At 43.9% G+C, this 20,543-nt stretch overlaps 1 protein-coding gene across 15 annotated transcripts in view; it reads left to right on the top strand.

Annotated features, from left to right (window-relative positions):
• The window catches only part of JAKMIP3 (Janus kinase and microtubule interacting protein 3), a 2,072,678-nt gene that overhangs the window by 1,502,040 nt on the left and 550,095 nt on the right, over window positions 1-20,543 (top strand). For all 15 annotated transcript variants that reach the window (XM_069611426.1, XM_069611425.1, XM_069611424.1 and 12 more), the window contains one exon: window positions 1,974-2,057. In XM_069611426.1, coding sequence (XP_069467527.1) covers window positions 1,974-2,057 — 84 coding nt within the window. The remainder of the gene's footprint in view (window positions 1-1,973; window positions 2,058-20,543) is intronic.

Raw genomic sequence — 20,543 nt, 5'->3', positions numbered from 1 at the left:
CTTCCCGTGCACCCCTGAAATACACGCGCCCAGGCTATTCGCGTGTGGAACTTCCCGCGCACCCCTGAAATTCACGTAGCACGCTGGGAGACATGAGTGGGGGCCTGGTGGAGGGTGACCCTGGATGGTGGGGGGTGGGGGTGGTGGGAGACATGAGTGGGGGCCTGGTGGAGGGTGCCCCTGGATGGTGGTGGGTGGGGGTGGTGGGAGACATGAGTGGGGGCCTGGTGGAGGGTGCCCCTGGATGGTGCGGGGTGGGGGTGGTGGGAGACATGAGTGGGGGCCTGGTGGAGGCTGCCCCTGGTGGCTGGGGGGTGGGGGTGGTGGGAGACATGGGTGGGGTCCTGGTGGAAGGTGCCCCTGCACTGCTGGGGGGTGGGGGTGGTGGGAGACATGAGTGGGGGCCTGGTGGAGGGTGCCCCTGCACTGCTGGGGGGTGGGGGTGCAGGGGGACATGAGCAGGTGTGCAGGGTAGTCCCCTGTTTTGTGGGCTGCCTGCAGGGGCCGTCGAGGGTGTACAGGGAACACCTGTGAGGACCCACCCAGCCTAATCGCGTGTGGAACTTCCCGCGCACCCCTGAAATACACGCGCCCAGGCTATTCGCGTGTGGAACTTCCCGCGCACCCCTGAAATACACGTACCCTGCTGAAATCGCGTGTTAAACTTCCCGCGCACCCCTGAAATACACGCGCCCCGGCTATTCACGTGTGGAACTTCCCGCGCACCCCTAAAATACACGTACCCTGCTGAAATCGTGTGTAAAACTTCCCGCGCACCCCTGAAATACACGCGCCCAGGCTATTCGCGTGTGGAACTTCCCGCGCATCCCTGAAATACACGTACCCTGGCTAATCGCATGTATAACTTCACGCGTACCCCTGATATGCACGTTACCCGCTTTGCGTTCCTTGTTTGGCAGCCCTGTAAACTGGTCCAGGGTTAGCGCAGCCCTTTGCGATGATTTAGCGATTTTGATGGCTTTTCCTTGCGCGAGGGCGTTCTTGGGGGCGTTACTGGCGCTGCTGCAGGGTCGCTGCGATACTCTGCGCCACGGCTGGTTTGGGAGCCTAAAATCCATGAATACGCTGTGCGCGGAAATCGGTTTTAGCGCACGTGCTTGGCGCAGACAATCGCACGCGGACACTCTGCGCCAGCCGCTTGCGACACTTTTCTGTGAAATTCTATGAATTACCCTGCTAGTGTGATCTGGCTTTGCGACTTCTAGGCGTCACACGTGCCCCAATGTCAGGCACTCAAGAGTTGGGGATATCTTAGTGCACTGTTCCTGGGCACCGTCACATGGTATGTGGATAGGAGGCATCTTAAAAATCAACATTCAACCGGGACCTATTTGGCATAAAATGCCACTAGTGATTGATACTGACACACATAACGAGTCATTATAAGATTTTCTTCTGTTACTGTTGTACTGTAGGTGCCACAAAGACAACCTGTTTGCAGGGCTGGAGTGGCCTATAGGGAACTCTGGAGATTTCCCGGCAGGCCTCTGCACTCTGGGCCTCTTTTTTGTGCTATTCCCACATTTTCCCGTAGGAAAGGGGTTGGGCGTGGTGAAAATGTGTAATATGGGGCTGCTTTGAACATTATTTCCAGGGCCTCTTTTGGTTCCCATTTCACCCCTGCCTGTTTGCAGTTTGGTGTCTTATAATTTACCAATAAATAAATAAGTAAACACATATTCAAATGATGATGGTATTTTATACATAACTTGCCAGACAGGCCTCGAACTTAAAAAAAGATGTTTTTGGTTTTCAGTAACAAACTGTACTGGCTTCCAAGCTGATTTGTGGTAATATTATCCGCCATCTTTAAATAGTCTTTTGCACTCACATTAAGACTTCTTACCCTACCTCACACTTTACCAACTAATCCATACACGTCCGCTCATGTCGGCTTTTAGTTTGACAATATCTTTAAGAAAGTTTGATGTATCATTTTTCGCATCCTACAGACTCGTGAACAGCTGCAGGCAGATGTACAGCGCTATCAAGCACAAATAGAGGACCTAGAGAAAGCTCTAGCAGAGCAAGGGCAGGTAAGGACCATTCCTTTTTGCAAATCACTATTCTTTGTTCATGAATATACTGCATCAAACCATCTACTTCTGATATTGTATTTGCCAATGAATACTGTTATGACATCTATCTAAGCAAGATGTTTAATTTTTAAATGTTTTTTTTGCGCAAGAATAATTTAATACCACCCTCTCATGCTACAATAATCGCACTCCCACATTCTGGGAAAAGAAACAGACTGTTTTAAAATCGTGATATTGTCTTTAATGTAATATAATAAATCAAGGAATTAAAGTGAGTACCCTGACACACTATGCTGTGAAAGTCACCCACAATACATCAAATAAATAAAGGCAACTTGTCTACAGAAAGAAAAGCACAATCTGACCGGTGTTATACTATGTTATGTTAACTTGCATTTGTATAGCATCTCTTGTCATGGGTTGTGCTGTCTAAGTGCTGTGCCTGTCGGAGAAGCAATAGAGGATAATGATAGAACATGCAGTGTTGGTTAGGAGGAGCTAAGTCGGGTAGATAGTTGGGAAGAGGGAGAAGGATAGAGAAGATGATCAGGAAGGCATGAACAGGAAAAGTGAAGGAGCTATGTGTACAAACGCACATACTGTACCCATCACCAGGGCTAGCTTTGTTTGAAAGGGGTATTCTGACCCTGCCAGGGTGACGCTAGACCAGAGCCTGTGAAAAGGAAAAGGAGGTTTGGGGAAGAGGTGATAGGAAAGAGGAACTAGACAATATAATGATCACAAACAGAGGAAAAACAATTTGGATGAGTGGGAGGGGATATGGTTGTTGAAGTAGGATGTGCGTTTCTCACATTTGATAAGTTCATTGTAAGTATAAGTGAAGTACTCAGAAGAGTACAGCTAGGCTTGGATTAGAACAGTATTTATTGTGATGGTAACATCTCGAACCAACAAAGCATGGTACTAGATGTAATTATATGGTCAGTGGTTGCATGATGGACTTGCGAGGTGCTCATGCGGGCCCTAATAGTGTGGAGCCTTTACCATATTTGTTTGTAACAATCCCTATATTAAGAGAGAACAGCACTGGGTTTGCCAAGCCAGCTGCCAGGAGTGTCAGCGCCAGGAGTTGCACATGTATAGAAATATTCCCAGGTTGAATAGGGAGGGGACGAGGAGACACCATTAACTTGTATCCAGTAATGTTAGGTTCTGTACGCTGTGAGGTAAGTATAATTCACTTTAACTTAATAAAATAATATTTATAACAAAATAGCACAGGCAACCAGCTATTCAAGCTAGGAAGACAATTACAGTCATAAGGATAACCTATATAGCTTCTTGCAGGATAATCTCCAACACACAAGACATCCAACAGCACCATACTCCAGATCAGACTGAAAGCAACCGCAGGGTGAGTTGCCTTCTCTTTAATACTCACTAAGGCCTGTGCTCCAGTGGAAAGTGCTTAAGGACATACAGCCTGTCATTGGCTCATAAGTGGCCACAAGGATTCTTTTTTTTACTTGACCAAACACTAGGCTTGTGTTTCTGTGCAAAGTGCTTAAGGACACAAAGCCTGTCTTTGGCTCAGCAGTAGCCTGACGTGTGAGCCTTCCAGAGTGTTATGATTGAAGCCATGCCCACTTAAAGACAGATGGCAAGCCCTTCTACATACTCCCTAGCCCCCCAACAACATTTGGGACAGGTTGTATGTCAGAAATCCCAATTTGCCAAGTTTGCAAAAGCTTTCTGAAAATCGAGAAAAACAGCGTCATTTTTTTGCCTTCCTCATTTATGTCATGGTTACCACAAGGATTTGTTTAAACTTCACCAACCCCTAGGCTTGTGCTTCTGGGCAAAGTGCTTAAAGACAAAAAGTCTGTCTTGCCTGTGCAGCGGCCAGGCTTGTGAGCCTTGTGCAGCGGCCAGGCTTGTGAGCCTTCCCAGTGCCATGGTGAGCTGAGGCATGTGAAATTCATGCTCAAGAAACAAGCAGGTTAAAACACTTCTACTTACTCCCCGAGATTACATTCATGGGAACACTGGCACGAAATATGGGCACATTTAATTGGGGGCGGGATTTTGCCACAACTTCCTCTGTAGCAGAAGCACCATTCCAGGCTTCCTGCAGGATCTTGAGGTCTGTTAGGACCTTTATGGGAATGGTTAAAGTGGTGTGTGAGGCAGACATCCTCTTCAGCTGAGTCTGGGCACTTATTGGAGTTAATTTCCATTATCCAGCCTTTGACTAGCCACCTCAGTATGGGCTGCAGTTATTGTGTTCTATTTATAGAGGGCTTCATGTGAATGTTAGTTCAAAACCGGAGTATGGTCTAGATAACAGATTAGATTTCCCAGCCTACCTTCTATTCCTGTTTGGTGATTTGTTTGTGTGTTTTATTTATTGGTGTGTTTAAGGGATGCTACCTGTTGCCTTATGGCTGCTTCATGGCTCTTGAACATAAGACGTTTAAAGCAAAACATTACAATGAAACCTCAACATAATATAACATGACCTAACCAGCTAGTATAAAAGGAAACCAACATCATATTCTCCCCCCATTCCCAAAAAAGACTCCTCTCGGGTAGGTTGTAGTTAACTTGTGTTTAGCTTTGGGAATAGAACACATTGATCCCAAAAGAACAAAACATTACACAACATATTTGTACTGCTTAAAATAAATGAGATGGCATAGCATAGCATAACACAGTGTAGCATACCAAACCTAATTGACTGTAGCACTTCAAAACAGGGCAACGCATAGACCATATAGCTTTGTGCAGGCACATAGCAAAATATGCCATTGTTAGGCTTCCCAAACAAATAAGAATGCAACCCGCAAGAAACAGCGAAGGCAGTGTGTCCTATGCAAGGTATTAAAGCTATTGCAGTTGCAGCACACACACACACACACAGACCCCTCTGCTCTAGACTTACAATTTCTTGGATTTCAAGTCTGTTGCTGCTCTTGGGATTGGATGATCTCACTAATGTTTTCATTTCAATTTACACAAACATCCACACATAGAAAAACAAATATGTCTGGCTATACTACACAATGAGTATACTTTTCTTTCAAGACAGAAATTGACATTGATTGTTTGATTCTAAAAGGTAAAACAGTTTTCAGAATCAAGTTTGAAACACAACAACTCATTTAGTTTTCTCTGAGACCAATGACAAGTATTGGCATGAGGGGTACATATGTACTCTATCATGTGGTTCTCTGATTCTTGGACCAACTCGCAACTAAAATGTTGGATACTATCTGTGAAACAACCTACTGGTTCCTTACTTGGAGCCAGAATAAATTGGATATCTTTGTGGTGTTGAATTGGATGCAAACCATTTTAAATGCTTGGCATCAGGAATATGATTTTCTTTTGGAATACTGTAAATACTGCTTACCTCGCTCACTATTCTCAAGGAATAAGATCCACCTACACAACACACGAGTTGTGTATGTTCGTTAAGGAATACAATTCAATTAGTTTATCATCTATGGCAGACACCAATCATAAGGGCTTGACATTCCACATTTCAATTTGGGATGTCTAGGTTCTACACAAATTCCAAATTACTGTAAAAAAACATACCTATGATTTCAGTGTTAATTATCAATCATGAAGCACATATCCCTTGTACTCTATTGCTTCTATTGGTGGCATAGCTTCTAAACCAGGCTCCCCCAAAATACTGTAATTTGCTCCCAGGGTTTTAATGAATTCTTCAGACATTTCTCTAAATATTTTGGGATCATTGTATTCACTTTTGGTTTGTCTTTCAAAGACCCATGACAAGTAGGACACACACTGGCTGTAAGCAGCACCACCAGATACACTATTCCTTTCAGTCTGTCTGACTGTTCCCACAATTACTTTCAGATAACCTAGTTATTTCTTGGGAGAGGCTTCTGTATTCAGTCCGATCTGGAAAAGGCTCCCTTAAGGCAATTTTCTATGAGATGCTCAAAGTTGGAATTCCAATCAGCATTTCTCCTGTAAAATGGGCTCCCTTGCTTTTCTGATTTGCCACAATGCTCTATGCTGACCATATATTTGAGTTAAAATGCCCAGTAAACTCCACCCAGGACCCATAATTGGATGTAGCAATGTTCTATTGGACGGAGCCTGTAATAGGGTCCCCTCATCTATTTCCCAGGTCCTTCTTTCATATTTCCATTTCCATTGAATTCATAGAGGTTGTGTTATGTAAGGTTAAACTCTTCAATTAGGAATGAGGAATCAAATGGATGACAATATTAATTTGTCTTATAATTGTTGGAAGGGGCACTTGATATTGATAATAATTATATATTCAGATTTGCAAAAATATACTGAATCCAGAGGTATAATTTGCATTCCTGTTACCTCTTTCCTGGCTGAGTTATTAAAATGTGCAAATATGTTAATAGATCATACATTTTAATATATAATTTGTATACAAATGCGATGTCTATTTTTTCACTAAGTCCAAATTTGTATCCAGTTTTTGAATTGGATCATAGGTTCCAAATATATAGTTGAATATACAATTCCCATAGTTAATTCAAATACATATCTTTTCAAACTGACTTTGCGTAATACATGGTACGTTTTTTCATTTGTGTGTGGGCTGAATCAGTACCAACAGAACATCAGCTGTTGTGATTTAAGCACCATTTGACTTAACAAAAACAATTATTGGTAATCTAATATTTATGGCACCGTCCTAATGTTCTGCCAAGGTTAGGGGTCAGGGCAAGTTCGATACATCTGATATTAGCTTAAAAATACAAGACCACAGATTTGGCCTGAATCTCCAATATAAATCTTACATTGATATGTACTGTTTTAAAAATGGTGCAACAAGTATCTCAGATTGACTTAGTAATGCACAGACTCTCATGGAAAGTTCAACAGTGTTTTATAAAAAGATGGTAACAACTGGTTTGGTATTCTGGGTAGGTTGAAGTTGGGTCACTCTAAGGGTTTTTGCTTTCTCTCTCTTGTCTCCCATGGCCTCCCTCCTCTCTCCTCCCTAGCCCAGGTTTGCCTGATCCCCAATGTGATGGTAGACTAGAGATAGCTGACCCCTAAAGTATAAAGTCGTGCTGGCTAGAGATGAAGCGCTAAAGGCAAAATGATTTGTTTATCTATCTCCCTCTGGGCTTCTTCTAAGGTGAAACGATAACTTAATGGTTCCCATCAATTTGATGTCAAATAAGAATTATGTTATGCTGGTGCCGATAACAGACACACTGATCCTTTCCCTCCTCGTCCTAGGCCTTACAACTTCATTCTCTTCACTCTCCTACTCTACTCAAGCATCCCCTTCCTTCCTTCCTCTCTCACTCCTTTTTACTCTCCGGCCCTATCTCCTGTCTCTTGATTCTTCCACACTCTTACTCAATTTCTTCCTAGCTCCTCTACTCTCACCTCTCTTCACTCTACTGCTGTCACTCATCCTCACTCTACTACTTTCAGCCCTCCTCACACTCCCTCTAATCCTCCTCACTCTAGTACTCTAACCCCTCGTCATTGTGCTACTCTCACCCCTCCTAATCCACTCACTCCCCGTATTCTCACACCTCCTCACTCTACTACTCCCGCTTTACCTCACACTGTTACTCTCAAACGTCCTAATACCCTCACTCTTGCTATTCTTACCCCCTCAGTGACTGTGGGCCAAGCTGTGCCTGCCCTTCCCCCATGGACTGGGTTACATGGGTGAAAGGATTTAAAAAAACGTTTAAGTCCAGCATGGCTTTTGTAATAAGTCTGTGATGTTTTGTATGCTATTTCTCTAGTGTATTGTTGGTCTGAAATTTTTTTTCTTAATTTTAGTGAGTTGTTTGTTTAGTTTGCATGGTAGAAATTATTTGGTTGTAATGAAGTTTCAAAATTCACTTAAATTGAAGAGTTCCCGGTTTCCTGTTCCCCTCCCTCCGGTCCATGTTTCCTGGTTGCTCCCGGGGGTAATCTGAGAGTTGCGGTTCTGAAATAGAAAAGATAGAGCACTTGCTAGAGTACTGAAAGGCATTGGGTGACAGAAAGTAGTACCAGTAATCACATTCATGAGACCCATAGGGGGAAAGGGATTCCCCCCCTCGATAGGGCCATGTCACTGACCCTGTGTCACACCCCTTTGTCTTGGGTAAGCACAGATGGGCCCATTAAGTCTTTCTTCCCTTGATCAAAGCGATGGCTAATTGGGATTGTGCATTCTTGGTTACACAATAGCTGACATTTGCATGGACACACAGTTTCAGATGAACTGACATTCATATCTTAGGTAAACATAATGTGAAAGTTACATGATGTATGTTCTGACCCATGTACCAGAAACCTTTATTTTTTGTGTGTGTTTATCAAATTTTATTGATTTTACAAAAGTGGTGAAGAGAGTCTTTGTTTCTGGGTTTCAGTATTTTGTCTCACGATTGTTTGGAGTCGTTTTATCCTTCAAGTGTTTCTGTTGGTTTTTCATCCGGTTTCTGCTTGGAGACATTCTGCCAGAGCAGCTTCGATAATCTTGAATGCCCAATTGTCCAGCTGGTTTTATTCCTGCTTATGAGTCCGTTCCACCAGGTTTCTTCTTCTCATAATTCAAAGGGCTTCAGGAGAGGAGTTAGGTAGGCTTTCTTCAGATTGAAAGTTTTCGGACATTTTATTAGAAGATGACGCACTGTTTCAAGTTGTGTGGGCTCCTTGCACAATCTACAGGAGTTGGAGTTAGATTGTCCTTTTAGTGCTCTAATTTCATTTGTTGGAAAGAGATTTAGTCTTGCCCTTATGAATGTTTGCCTTAGACTTTTGTCTGGAGATCTACTGATGACTGACATGGTGTCCTTCAGTTTCTTGCTTTGCCGTGGAAGGTGGGCGAGAAGTTTGTTGGAGTCTTATTTCTCTTGCGTCTCTATCCAATCGCGTTCATCCATCTTCTTCTTGACTTTCCTTGGATTTTGGAAAAGATCTTCTCTGGTGCAGCCGATTTGTTCCAATATGTTTTCTTTTTCTGCTGCCCATGCTGATAGTGTTTTGCATTGACCCTTTTGTATTTCTTGCTCAATCAGTTGGTATTGCGCTGGGGCTTCTGGGGTGGTTATTTTTCTGTATAGTGACATTTCGTTGGCGTCTACTATTGCTTTCAGTGGTAGCAGTCCTAATTCTCTTCTAATTACCGTGATGGCTGTTGATTTTGGAAGGCGCACTACTTCTCTCCAAAAGTGGCCTTCCAGCTTTGCCCAGAGGCCCGGTAGAATAGTGAGGAAAGCTTCACCTCCTTAGGTCAAGGAGGGGGCCACTTTGAAGTAGAACATTATTACTGGAAGCATCGAGAAACGCCCAAACTTTCTGTCCATGGCTCGTGCCTGAGCGGCAAGTTTCCGGGTTTTTTCCCGTAGATGTCTCTGCATTTTTGCCTCATTCCCCGTACTGTCAATCATCACTCCTAGGTATCTGAAGTCTTTAACAACTTCAATTTTGGTGTTCTCGAGGTTCCAACAATGTGTTTTCTTCATTGTTGCTGTTTTTTCAAGAATCGGAATTTTTGCTTTTGTTATGTTTATTTCAAGATTGTTCTTTGAGATGTAGTTGGCTGGGTTGTTCAATTAACGTTGCAACCCAATTGGGGTTTGATCGAGGAGGATGATGTCATCTGCATAGAGGAGCCTTGGAACTATGGTTTCCCCCAATTTCGGTGCAAAAGTTCTGAGCTCCTTGCCAGAGTCTTTGTAGTCTCCGTGGAACGCTGTAAATAGCGCTAGTGCTAAAGGGCACCCTTGCTTCACACCTCGGTTAATTAAGATTTCATCTGATAGGGCTCCTGTTTGGTTTAGCTTCACTCTCATTGATGTTTCCCAGTGGAGAGCTTTGATGGGTTCTAAGATTCGGTTTGGGCACTTCCAATCTTCCAGTTTGGACCATAATAAGGCACGATCTATCTTGTCGAAGGCCTGTGTTAGGTTGACAAAGTCTACAAAGACCTTGGATTGTTGTGCGTGAGTTTTGTTCTTTATGATGTTCAGGAGCATTATGTTTACTGATGTTCCGATGTTCTTTGTGAACCCGCTTGGAATGGGTCCCAACTTGCAGAGTTTCTTGCCCATCTTTGGAATCCTTTTAATAGGAGTGGGCCGTAGATTTTCCCAATTGTGTCCAGCAATGCTATTGGGCAATAGTTGCTGGGGTAGGATCTCTCTCCCTTTTTGAAAATTGGAACCACCATCGCTGTTGTCCAAGATCGGGGTATTGTCTTAGTGTTTGTTATTGCTTTAAAGACGTAACTGATGAATAAGGCCCATTCGGTGGGGTTATTTTTCAAGTCAATATTTGTTATTCTGTCTGGTCCGGGAGCTCAGCTTGTCTTTAATTTACGAATCGCTCCTTCTATGTCTTCAATGTTTGAAAGGTCTTCCCAGGGGCAGGAGAAGCTGGAGTTACACGGCGTGTGTGATTTATGAGGAGTTTGCAACTGGGCAGTGACGTGGATCTTCCATCTTTCTTCACTCACCGTATTAGATAGCATGTGATCTTGTTTCCTGTCAACTGTTTTTATGAGCAACCAAAATTCATTGGAATTTCTCCCCATGACCTTTTTGGGCATCTCCTCCGAGTCTTGTTGGTAGAGTGTCAGACGATGAAATTTGAGCAAAGACCTGTATTTCTTTGCTTCTTCTTTGAACCTTTTTTTGACTGATGCTGATCTGGATTTTGTTGCCTGTCGCTTTAGTTTCCTTTTAGCGCAATTTTTATCCACAAGCAGTTTGTCATACTGGTGGATCCCTTGCTTTCTGCCTTTTTTGGTGTTTCGAGGGTCTAGCCTGGTACTGAATCAAAAGGGGTTGGTAGTCAATTTCTGCCCTGCCCTTGTTGGATCTTTTTTCAAGTTTCTTTTTGTAGTTCGATGTCAAGTCAACTATCCTTTCTGCTGTGAGTCGTAGGCAATTTCCTTGATTCGTCATCTCAACCTTTTCCTTCATTGAGGACTTTGAGTGATTTTGCATGGTCCATGTTATTTGTAGAATGTTATGGTCACTGGCTTCAGTTCTTAGAACCTTAAAAGAGGTTATGAGGTTTAACATTTCTTCAGATGCGAATATGTAGTCAATGGTTGCTGTTTGACTGCTCCTTTCCCAAGTTGGAATTTGAGGTGTTGTTGGTGGGAATTGTACGGTGTTCTGGATGTTTCTTGAGTCCATACGTTTCTGCCATTGCTGGCCTCTTGAGTCACCTCAGAGATTGATACTGGTTATTGACGAGAGGGGGTTTGCATTTGGACATTTAGTGTTTAAGTGGCCACAGATAACTATCAGTGTGATTTCAGAATTGGCTTGTATCTCGTCAATTTCGGATTCAATTGTTCGTAGAAATTTGTCATCCGGAATTGTACAGGGGTTCCAGTAAGTTGTTATTATTGCGATGGGGATTTCCCAGTTTTTTTTTGTCTTTTGGTCTTGTCGGGCCCACCTCACCAGTACCGATAAATGGCTTTGCGAGGCGGACAGTTGTTTTTCTATTGACAAACCACTCCCTGACCAGACTGCGATCAGAAGGCCGACTGAAGGGCGACCTATTATGCCTCTTATGGCTGGAGAAGCTGTTATTTCGTATCCGTCCATTGCTGGTGTGGCTATAAGCCAGGTCTCTTGTAGTGCTAAGATGTCAAAGTCGCCCAGGTTTATTTTTCCTGTTCTCATCAGGTGTTTGAAGCCACGCATATTCCGCAAGACCATTTTTAATGTTGTCGGAGTCGAAAGCATTCCTGACGTTTTTTCCTGTGGTGCTTCCTTTTCTGCTCTCACTGTTTGTTGCTATTTGTTGGATGGATCTGAAGTTGCTTTTGGTAGCCATGCCCAAAGATGTTTTATTGGTGCAAAGGAAAGGGCGTTTTCTTTTTTTTGTTTTGGTTTCAGGTGGTCCTTTCGTTTTTTGATCCTTTTCCCTTGTTTTTTTCTTTTTCCTTGTATCCTTTTTCCTTTTCTTTACCACCCCATTTTAGCGTTTGTTCCTTTTTTTGCTTGTCTGAGGACCCAGGTCTCAAAGGATGGCATTGGCGGCTTCGTGGGCTGTTTTCTGGGCTGTGGTTTTCTTCGGTTCTCGACCTGTAGTGAGTCATCTGGGGTCTTGCTGCTATGCAAGGAATGTGCTGGTCAATGTGTTGGGAGTTCACCTGGAGCTCCGTAAGGAGGTAACCTCTTTGTCGTAGGTCCTCATTTGTCTCTTTGGACTGTTTTATTGATGCAGTTTCTTTTATGTGTATATAAGCTTTTGCCTTTCGGGCTTTGTGGTAAGGTTCTACAAGAGTGATGTCTTCTGAACTCAGGTATTTGAGGGCCCTGATGTTTCCAAAGATCTTCATTAAGGTCCCTCGGTTTAAGGTTACTGCTTCAGAGTTTTGTTCTGTTTGTTCCTTCTTGAAAGTTTTTGTTCAGGTCGATTTCTTTTTTTGCACTTGAGAGATCCATGTTTTTCTGGGTCTAGTCGGGAAATCTTGATGTCTTGGGCGGAACAACTTGTGGTTCTGCAAGCTACCACTCTTTCCTTGAATCTTTGTGGAGTATTCCTTTCTGATGAGTTGTTGACTTTTCTTTTGTCACCTGGCTTGTGAGTGGGTGTGCTTCTTGTCTGTGTTGGTGCGACGGAGGGCCTGTTTTGTGCTGGTTCAAAATCACAGGCCCTTTTGGGTATCTTGAGCTTTCTCGTGAGTTAGGAAGTGGTGTAATTGGACTATTTCGTCTTCGTTTTTTTGGCGATGGTTTCCTATTTGGTCTTTTTGGTGGGGTTTCTATGTTGATGGCTGTGTCTTTTTTTGCGTCCGGTTCAGGCGTCGGGTGTGTGGTGAGATTCATTGAGATTTTATCTGCCATGAACTCTTCAGTTGATCTTGGAGATTTTTGTGCTTGATGTTGTGGTACCCTTTGAAGTATGAGTTAACGTTTTCTTTGATGAGAAACAGAGAACAGGTTGTGTGTTGAGCCTTCTCTGGGCCTGACTTCCTGACATTTGTCTGCTATGGCTCTTTTATTGTTTGGCTTTTTTGTTCCTCACGGTTGCTCATTTGGGCCTGCTGGGGCCTTTGAGAGAGACCAGGCTTTATCGGTGATCCAATAGTAATGCATTCTTGACTGACCCTTTTTTGTTTCTTGTGCACCTCTCTTTCTTGAATTTCTGGGTTTTTCTTTGTTGTTTGTACGTCTTGTAGTTTGCTTGTGAATCTGTAAAGCGCAGGACTTGGCAACGGCTCTGTTTGAGTTTCTGTAAATGACTGTGTTTTTTTCTCCCTTTTCAACTCGAGTGATATGTCCTTTTGTTTTCTCCTCTCGTTCTTCAGCCGTGATGAAACCTTCTAGGTACATTAATTTAGTGTGCATTAGTGCAGACAAGGTTGTGTGTCGTTCAGTGCCTCATAGAGTTTTCCGAAAGGCGCTAAAGCTATTGTAATGGCCGACATTATGGTCATCATGTCATGTTTTCTTGAAGGGGTTTCATTTGAAGTCGGGTGGCTTTTGCGGTGGTTTCTTGCCGGCGTGGTTTGGATTGGCTTGTGTTTTAGTCTTTCAAAAAGTTTATGGGAGAGATGGGTTTCTCTTGGCGCGTTGAATATCTTTTACTTGCAGGCTTTAAAGTTGTCGGGATCTGCCAGTCTTCTTCTATTTCGAAGGCAGGTGGAAGATGAGATTGATCATTGTCTTTGTGGAGTTCTTCATTGAAGGTGGGAGCCAGAGGGAGCGAGGCCTGTAAATAAGCACTTGGTTCTTTTTCCGTCTCCTTTGCCTCTACTGGAGCGGGAGATGCCTCCTCTGTGAACGGCGTGGATTCTCCTTGAGGGGGAGCACCGGTCGTGAGCAGCGTTTGGGCTTCTAGGTTCATTTCCTGCGCTTGTATTGGATCCAGCTGGATTTTGTTAGTTAGCGCAGGTCATGCTGAGAGGGTCTTGTTGGGGTTTTGTTCGAGAGGAAGACCAAACTCTTTGATGATAGTTGCTTTTTTTTGTGGGATCAGCGCTTTTGGATACTGTTTTGCAGGCTTTTGGTGCTGGCACAGGGTCCATTAGCGCCTCTAAGATCTCATCGTCTGTTAATTCGGTAAGGACTTTGTGTTTTCTTTTGCCTTGTCTTGAAAAAAAGTCTTTGAGTGAGTTGCAAAATGTTGTTTTTAAAAGAGTTTCTTTTTTTGAGTCTTGCTTGACTTGTTTGGTTTTACGTTGTTTTCGGATTTGTTGTGTTTTTCTTTTCTCTAGCGAGGTGTTTGTAGGCAGAGTTCTGTGGGTTTTTTGTCCGGTGTGTCCCAGGTTCTTTTTTATTTGGTGTGTGTCAACTTTATTTTTCCTTTCTTCAACTGTCTTTTCCTGTGATCCTTTGTTGCGTCGGGATACTCTCTCTGGTTCACTGCTCGGCTGCATCACCCCGAGCTCCACTGGCAGCGCTCGTGCAGCTGGCGAAGTCTCTGGGCCGGGGGTCGGGGAGACGTGTGTTGCTCGGCCTTGCTCACTTGGGGCTCTGCCTCTTCTTCATTCTCAACCGCGTGGACGTGGGACCGTGGGGCCCGTCGGTCAACCAGTCCCTCCGTTTCTCGCAGGACCGGCTGGCCCAGAGCCGAGAATCGAGGACACCGGTCCAGCTCCAGTTCACCGGAAGCGCCTCGCTGGCCTGATGACTCCTCAAGCTGATAACTCCGCGACGGTGCAGGGGGACTCCCTCTCTAGCGGGGCTGCACTGTTCCCTGCAGGTAAGTTTCCTTGGGCTTCTGCGGTTCGTTGTTTTATAAGGCTGCTGGCTTCACAGACACTCGCACAACCCGTTTGAGCAAAAACCTGGCTGCACTGGGTTGCTACTGACAGGTAGGCGTTGTCATGGGTCCAAATCAGCCAGCGGTTCCTTTATCTCCTGTTCACAGAGCATTTCGCTTTGCACCCGAAAGTTGTTCTTTTGTGGTTTGTCCTTGGGGGCTGTTTCTAAAAGCGGCAACCGCTTTCGTGGAGAGTCCTCGCCCAATAATACATCTGTGTCCGTTGTTTGCTGGTTATTGGGGTTGTGCTGGTCTCCAGTAGTTGCATTCGTTTTTGCATGAGGAGACTTCAAACCAGTATTGGATAGTCCTGGCAGGCGTGATCTGGCGATTTGCCTAGGTGGTAAATGGCCACTTGATTGCGACGTCAGGCGCAAGCTTCTCAGGCGCCTTTTCTCGGCGTCTTCAGCTTCCTTAGCTGGTTTCGCCGGCGAGCATTGTTGCCTCATTTCTCGTTTTCATGTCCACAGATGTCTGTGAATAGGTGTCTCTCCTTGGTCACTTCTCGCCTGTCACCATCACATGTTTTCGAAACCATGGATGCTCAGATAAAGAACTCTGATCCCTCACTTGTGCTACATTGTCCCATGGTCCCCGCTGTGGTACTGGACTGACACATGGCTGGGGCGTGAGGTCAGGTGCTAGTTCCATGCGTAGGCCCCTGTGCATTGCAATAATATGTAGCACATAACAGACAAAGATATTGTCACACACAAAATCTTGTCTGTACAGGTGTACCCCACATGAGTCATCGAGACACCCAAAGCAGGACTTCAGAATGTCAATGGGCCAATTGTTGATGCCCCTGGTGACCCTGTGTGCTGTGTTGTACCTGTTATAATGCTTTATTTTGAGGTATCTGAAAAGTTTGTGAGATTAGGGCAGAGAGGGTACTCAGCAACACCTGTGTGGGAAAGGACACAGCTGATGCCAGGGGACAGCGGGTGGCAAACAGGGTTTACCAATGAGCGGTCTCATTGTTCAATTTTTTAAATTTTTTATTTATGTGCCTTTGGTTGAAGACAATCAACCTTTTACAATGAACATAAAACCATGTCGCATAGCACAATACATCTATAATACAATTATACAATCTTAAATACAATAACAAATACAATAAAAGTCTCATCTTAATAAACATACATAAATCCATTATACAATTGATTTTGTCATCGTCCATGTACAAATGAATATTAGTAAAGGACAAAGGGATACTCGAAAGATTTGTTTAAGATGGAGGAGCATCTAACATAACTTTTACACGCAGCCATATGTGAAAAGCCACGAAGTTACTACTAACGATTCTGCACCATAAACCATACTCCAAACTTGATCAGACTTGTGTGTCAGGAATTTGGCATAGCCTCGCTTATAAATGAATGCGATGAATTACATTGTGTTAGGACATGGCGGGAAGTTTCTACTTGCGATTTGCATAATCAGTATAACACTCCTCCCACAGAACACCCTTACAAGCCGCAGTATTCTCCAAAACAGGTACTAAATCCAGACATAAATATAAAATAAAGCGTATTAAAGCAGGAGTGCGCAGTTTAGTTAGGTAAGAACAGGGGGTGGCCTTGAACATGCCTTGCAGAGTATAAATGGCATACTTTCTCGTTTTTTTGCCAGGTCGGCAAGAGACTTTAGAAGGTCATAATCCCTAGATTTAATTCCTAAATTATACAGAAAGAGGGCCCCTTCAGAGTCCAACGAGCAGGGGAGACCAATCTCAAGACAGTACCTAGGAACCAGAGCAGGCAAGATCCGCTACAGATAAGTTGAAAAGAAGGGGGGCAAGGAAGCACCTCTGCTTGAGTCCAACGTGTGTGGCAAAGGACCTGAACAACGTACCATCTTGTGACAACCTTACCCTAACACTGGTGTCACTGTGCAGCAAGAAGGGTAGAGACGGGTCAATGCCCCACTTTTCCAATTATTCCCAGAGTTTTGAACTAACTACACTATCAAATACTGCACACTAGAGTCGACATACCACATATATAATGAGGTGTCAGGGTTAAGGTAGGTGTTTGAGGTCAATGTAAGGAGTGCCCAAATGGAATGAGATGCGCTGTAGCCCTTTCTGAAGCCAGTTTGCTGGGAGTTTAGAAGATTATTAACTTCAGACCAACCTGTAAGCATAGCCAGTATTAAATTCAAGCAATGCAGCCCAGCATGGCCAGTAATCTGTCATTTCCTGGCAGTAAGCGAGAGCCCTGCTTATGTACAGGTATTAGTATTTAGCTTAGCCAAGAAGGTGGGAGAACGCCCACCTCACAGACATGTAGGAATAATTCACGCATTAGATGATTGCGTTACAATGTCCATCAGGGCCATTGACCCTAGAAGATTTGGACTTATTTATAGTGGCAACTAAGTCAGCCTCCATCACTGAGAACCACACAACAGTAACAGCCATTACCATCCTGGTTGCCACTGGCCCGATTCCTGTTTGTTCCAATGCAGTGCCCCAATATAGGCTCCCCACGTGCCCTCAGAGGCCACATAATTCAATAGCTGCTGAGCCTGCTCTGTATACACGCGCCAAGTGCCAAAACTTCCTTGAATCATGTGTGCTAAGAAGTGTATTTATATATTTCCAACTTGAAGTAGTATCTTTGAATTCATGGTCACGTAACCAGTGACTATAATGTTTTCGGGCACTGGCAACATGTTTGCTTTTTTCTACCTCTGAGTGAATAGTGCTCCTCCTAGTTCTGCGGACCAAGCCTAAGAGTCCATTTTTCTTCTTGGTGATAGCCAAGTCAAAAGGGACCCCAGGCTTGACTGAGTGCTTCCTTCTAGCAAGATACCTTAGTTCGCAGGGCCAATGGGCGCCTACCATAATCTTCAGATCCCAATTGCTTTCCTTTGTTAATTCACCAGAGCTCAACCCAATTTGTATAAGTGTGGAATTTAAAGTATTTATATTTAGATTGGACCACAGTAAATAGTATCCCTGGATATTCACAATGGGATTACTGCACAGTTTATCGCAGACTTTCACTAGTTTGGACTGGCAGTTCATAGTCAGCAATGCATGATCGCTCATCGCCACCGGGTGGATCATTAGCTCAGGGAGTACATCTAAAATAATCTGGTTTACAAAAATAAAGTTGATGCGGCTGCAAGATAAACCATTAGACCAGGTTGCATAAGCTTTCGGATCCCTTGGTTTTAACGGATGTAAATCAAATTCGGCCAATATATCCAACCACTCTCTGCCTCTTTCAGTAACCAGCACATTATCCTCTCCCCTCCCCTCCTTTGGGCCAGTACATGAGATATACAGTCTACATTGAAATATCCAGTGAGAATGATCCCACCGCCACTTGACTGAGAGCACTATAATCGGAAGGCGTCTGAGATAATCCTCATAAGTTCCTCTGTGCTAGCACCACCCGGGGGTCATAGCATGTGACTACCAGAGTACCTCCGGCACCCTCTGTGAATTTGGGTATCAAAGCACAGAGGAAGTTACTATGCGCTCTTGTGTCAGGGTATGGGCCCAGAGATAGATAGAATTTAGCTCCAATACAAAGACCCCCCCTTTGGGCGCCACTTTAATGGAGGTGTGGACACGTCAATAGCAGAAAGGAGCCGAGTGAAAAGGCAAAGTTAGCCAATTTTCTTGCAGTAAAAACAGATGTGCATTCATTAAATAGTCGCGTCCCCTAGATTTGGTAAGAAAGGAATGATGGCCTCTGTGTTCCAAGGTAGAGCCTTAAAAGAACCAATCTCCGGGCCATCAGTTGAAGACGATTTGCTCATCATCTGGGAATTGTACGAACGGACCGAAAAAAAGGTCAGACCGCACAAAAAGTCTGATAAATGCATACCACCAAAGGTTCGAACACCAAAAGTTTGAACCTTTGGTGGGATGCATTGTAGGTAAGTAAAAAAGAATTTAAAAAAAAGGATTGCTCAGATACTCAAATAGAAACAGTACAACTGAGGTATACCAGGTATTCTGGAGCGCTTGAGCTAACAAAAATATTGAGAATTCCAAAATCTAACTGCAGCATCCAGGGGAACAGGTGGGCACCTCCTTCCCACTTAACAAAACAGGAAAAACAGTCGGATGCGCATATATTTTTTAATTATATAAATGGTCCATATTCAAATAATCCATAAATTGAATGTGTCCAAATGGCAGAGTCATGTGCCGACATGTGTTTCAAACTCCAAAGGTCTTTCTCGAGGCAAAGCTCTGCTCAAAATATTGCCCAACATAAAGTTACCATGTATAAAACCACCAGTTTGAATAGGGTCAGACAACGGGTAATTGCTCAGCTATAATTTTAAGGCACAGCACGACTACAGTAATTCAATATATGTCACAAGCACAATAATTTGAGAGGATAGATTCCGATTCACTTGAAGTTAGGTGTTTATATAAGTGTTTGGCTCTAGGGATGCTGTGATATGGTGCCCTCACGTGGTGACACTGGGTACTAGATGGTGGCAATCATCAACCCAATATTGTTAACTCGGAAATACAAATGTTATATGCAGTTGCTACTTAGATATTGTGTTAGACGACTTACCAAAAAATCTTTGTATGGAAATTGGAAGATTCCAATTTTTATTTATTATTTTTTATTTCCCTCTATGTGCTGTTGATGACATGTTGCTGTATTCTGATACATGACATTCTGGTTGGGTAATGTATACCTCAATGTATGGTTTGATGTTTTATCCTGTATTGTCTGACCCTATTCAAACTGGTGGTTTTATACATGGTAACGTTATGTTGGGCAATATTTTGAGCAGAGCTTTGCCTCGAGAAAGACCTTTGGAGGTCGAAACACGTGTCGGCACATGACTCTGCCATTTGGACACATTCAACTTATGGATTATTTGAATATGGACCATTTATATAATTAAAAAATATATGCGCATCCGACTGTGGAACAATTACTGTTTTTTCTTGCTCAGATACTCGACAAGAGGGCATATTCGACATGTGTAAAAGGTGACTTGGTGCTGCCGCGAAATTATCATGAGGCTGTGACAGAGGGAGGAGGGATCTGTCAATAGGCTGTGGTGGTTGGAATACCAACACCTTGTATTTTTACACATGCTCTCAACCACCATGGGCGAAATAAAAGAAGCCAGGGCCTAGTTAGAAGGACTAAAAATACAAGGCAGTATAGCCTTTGTCAAGATGAGGCACAAATCAGGGATCTTGTGTAGCAACTCAAGGAGCCAGGATCGGTTCAAAAAAAGGCTTGCATCCGTAGGATTAAGTTCAACAAATTTGATATGCTTTAAGCCAGTGAACCAAGATGTTTCAGGTACAGGGATCTGATAGGAGGTAGCAGGCAGATGCAAGGCTTCCTCACGGGTGGACCAAGTGACCCTGTTCGGTCTAATCACTTCCTTAGCAGTATTTACCGGTATATGAGGTTCAGGAACGGTATGAACGTCTCAAGCACGAGCCCAACTGGCCAGTTACAGGGTGGGTGGCAACAGAAGAGTCAGGCATGCACTGAGTGGCCACCAACAGTTTGTTGTCCTTGCTGAAATTAACCTGTACGTCTGTAAACAATGGTTTGGATGCCAGCGATAGTGTAGCAGGGGAAATAACCTGTCACGGAATGTGGAGCCACTTATCCAAGGGGCCTGTCATGTGTCTAAGTGGGGCACTCCCGCCCCGGCCGTGACGACTATGTAAACACATGTTATAGCCTGTGACCCCCCCAGCCTCTAGCAACTGGGAGTAGTGACTTGGTGGGGTCGATG

Source organism: Ambystoma mexicanum, chromosome 8 (genome assembly GCF_040938575.1).
Source record: "Ambystoma mexicanum isolate Mex_15411 chromosome 8, UKY_AmexF1_1, whole genome shotgun sequence".
Classification (NCBI taxonomy): domain Eukaryota; kingdom Metazoa; phylum Chordata; class Amphibia; order Caudata; family Ambystomatidae; genus Ambystoma; species Ambystoma mexicanum.
This window is presented reverse-complemented; position numbering and strand designations above follow the sequence as displayed.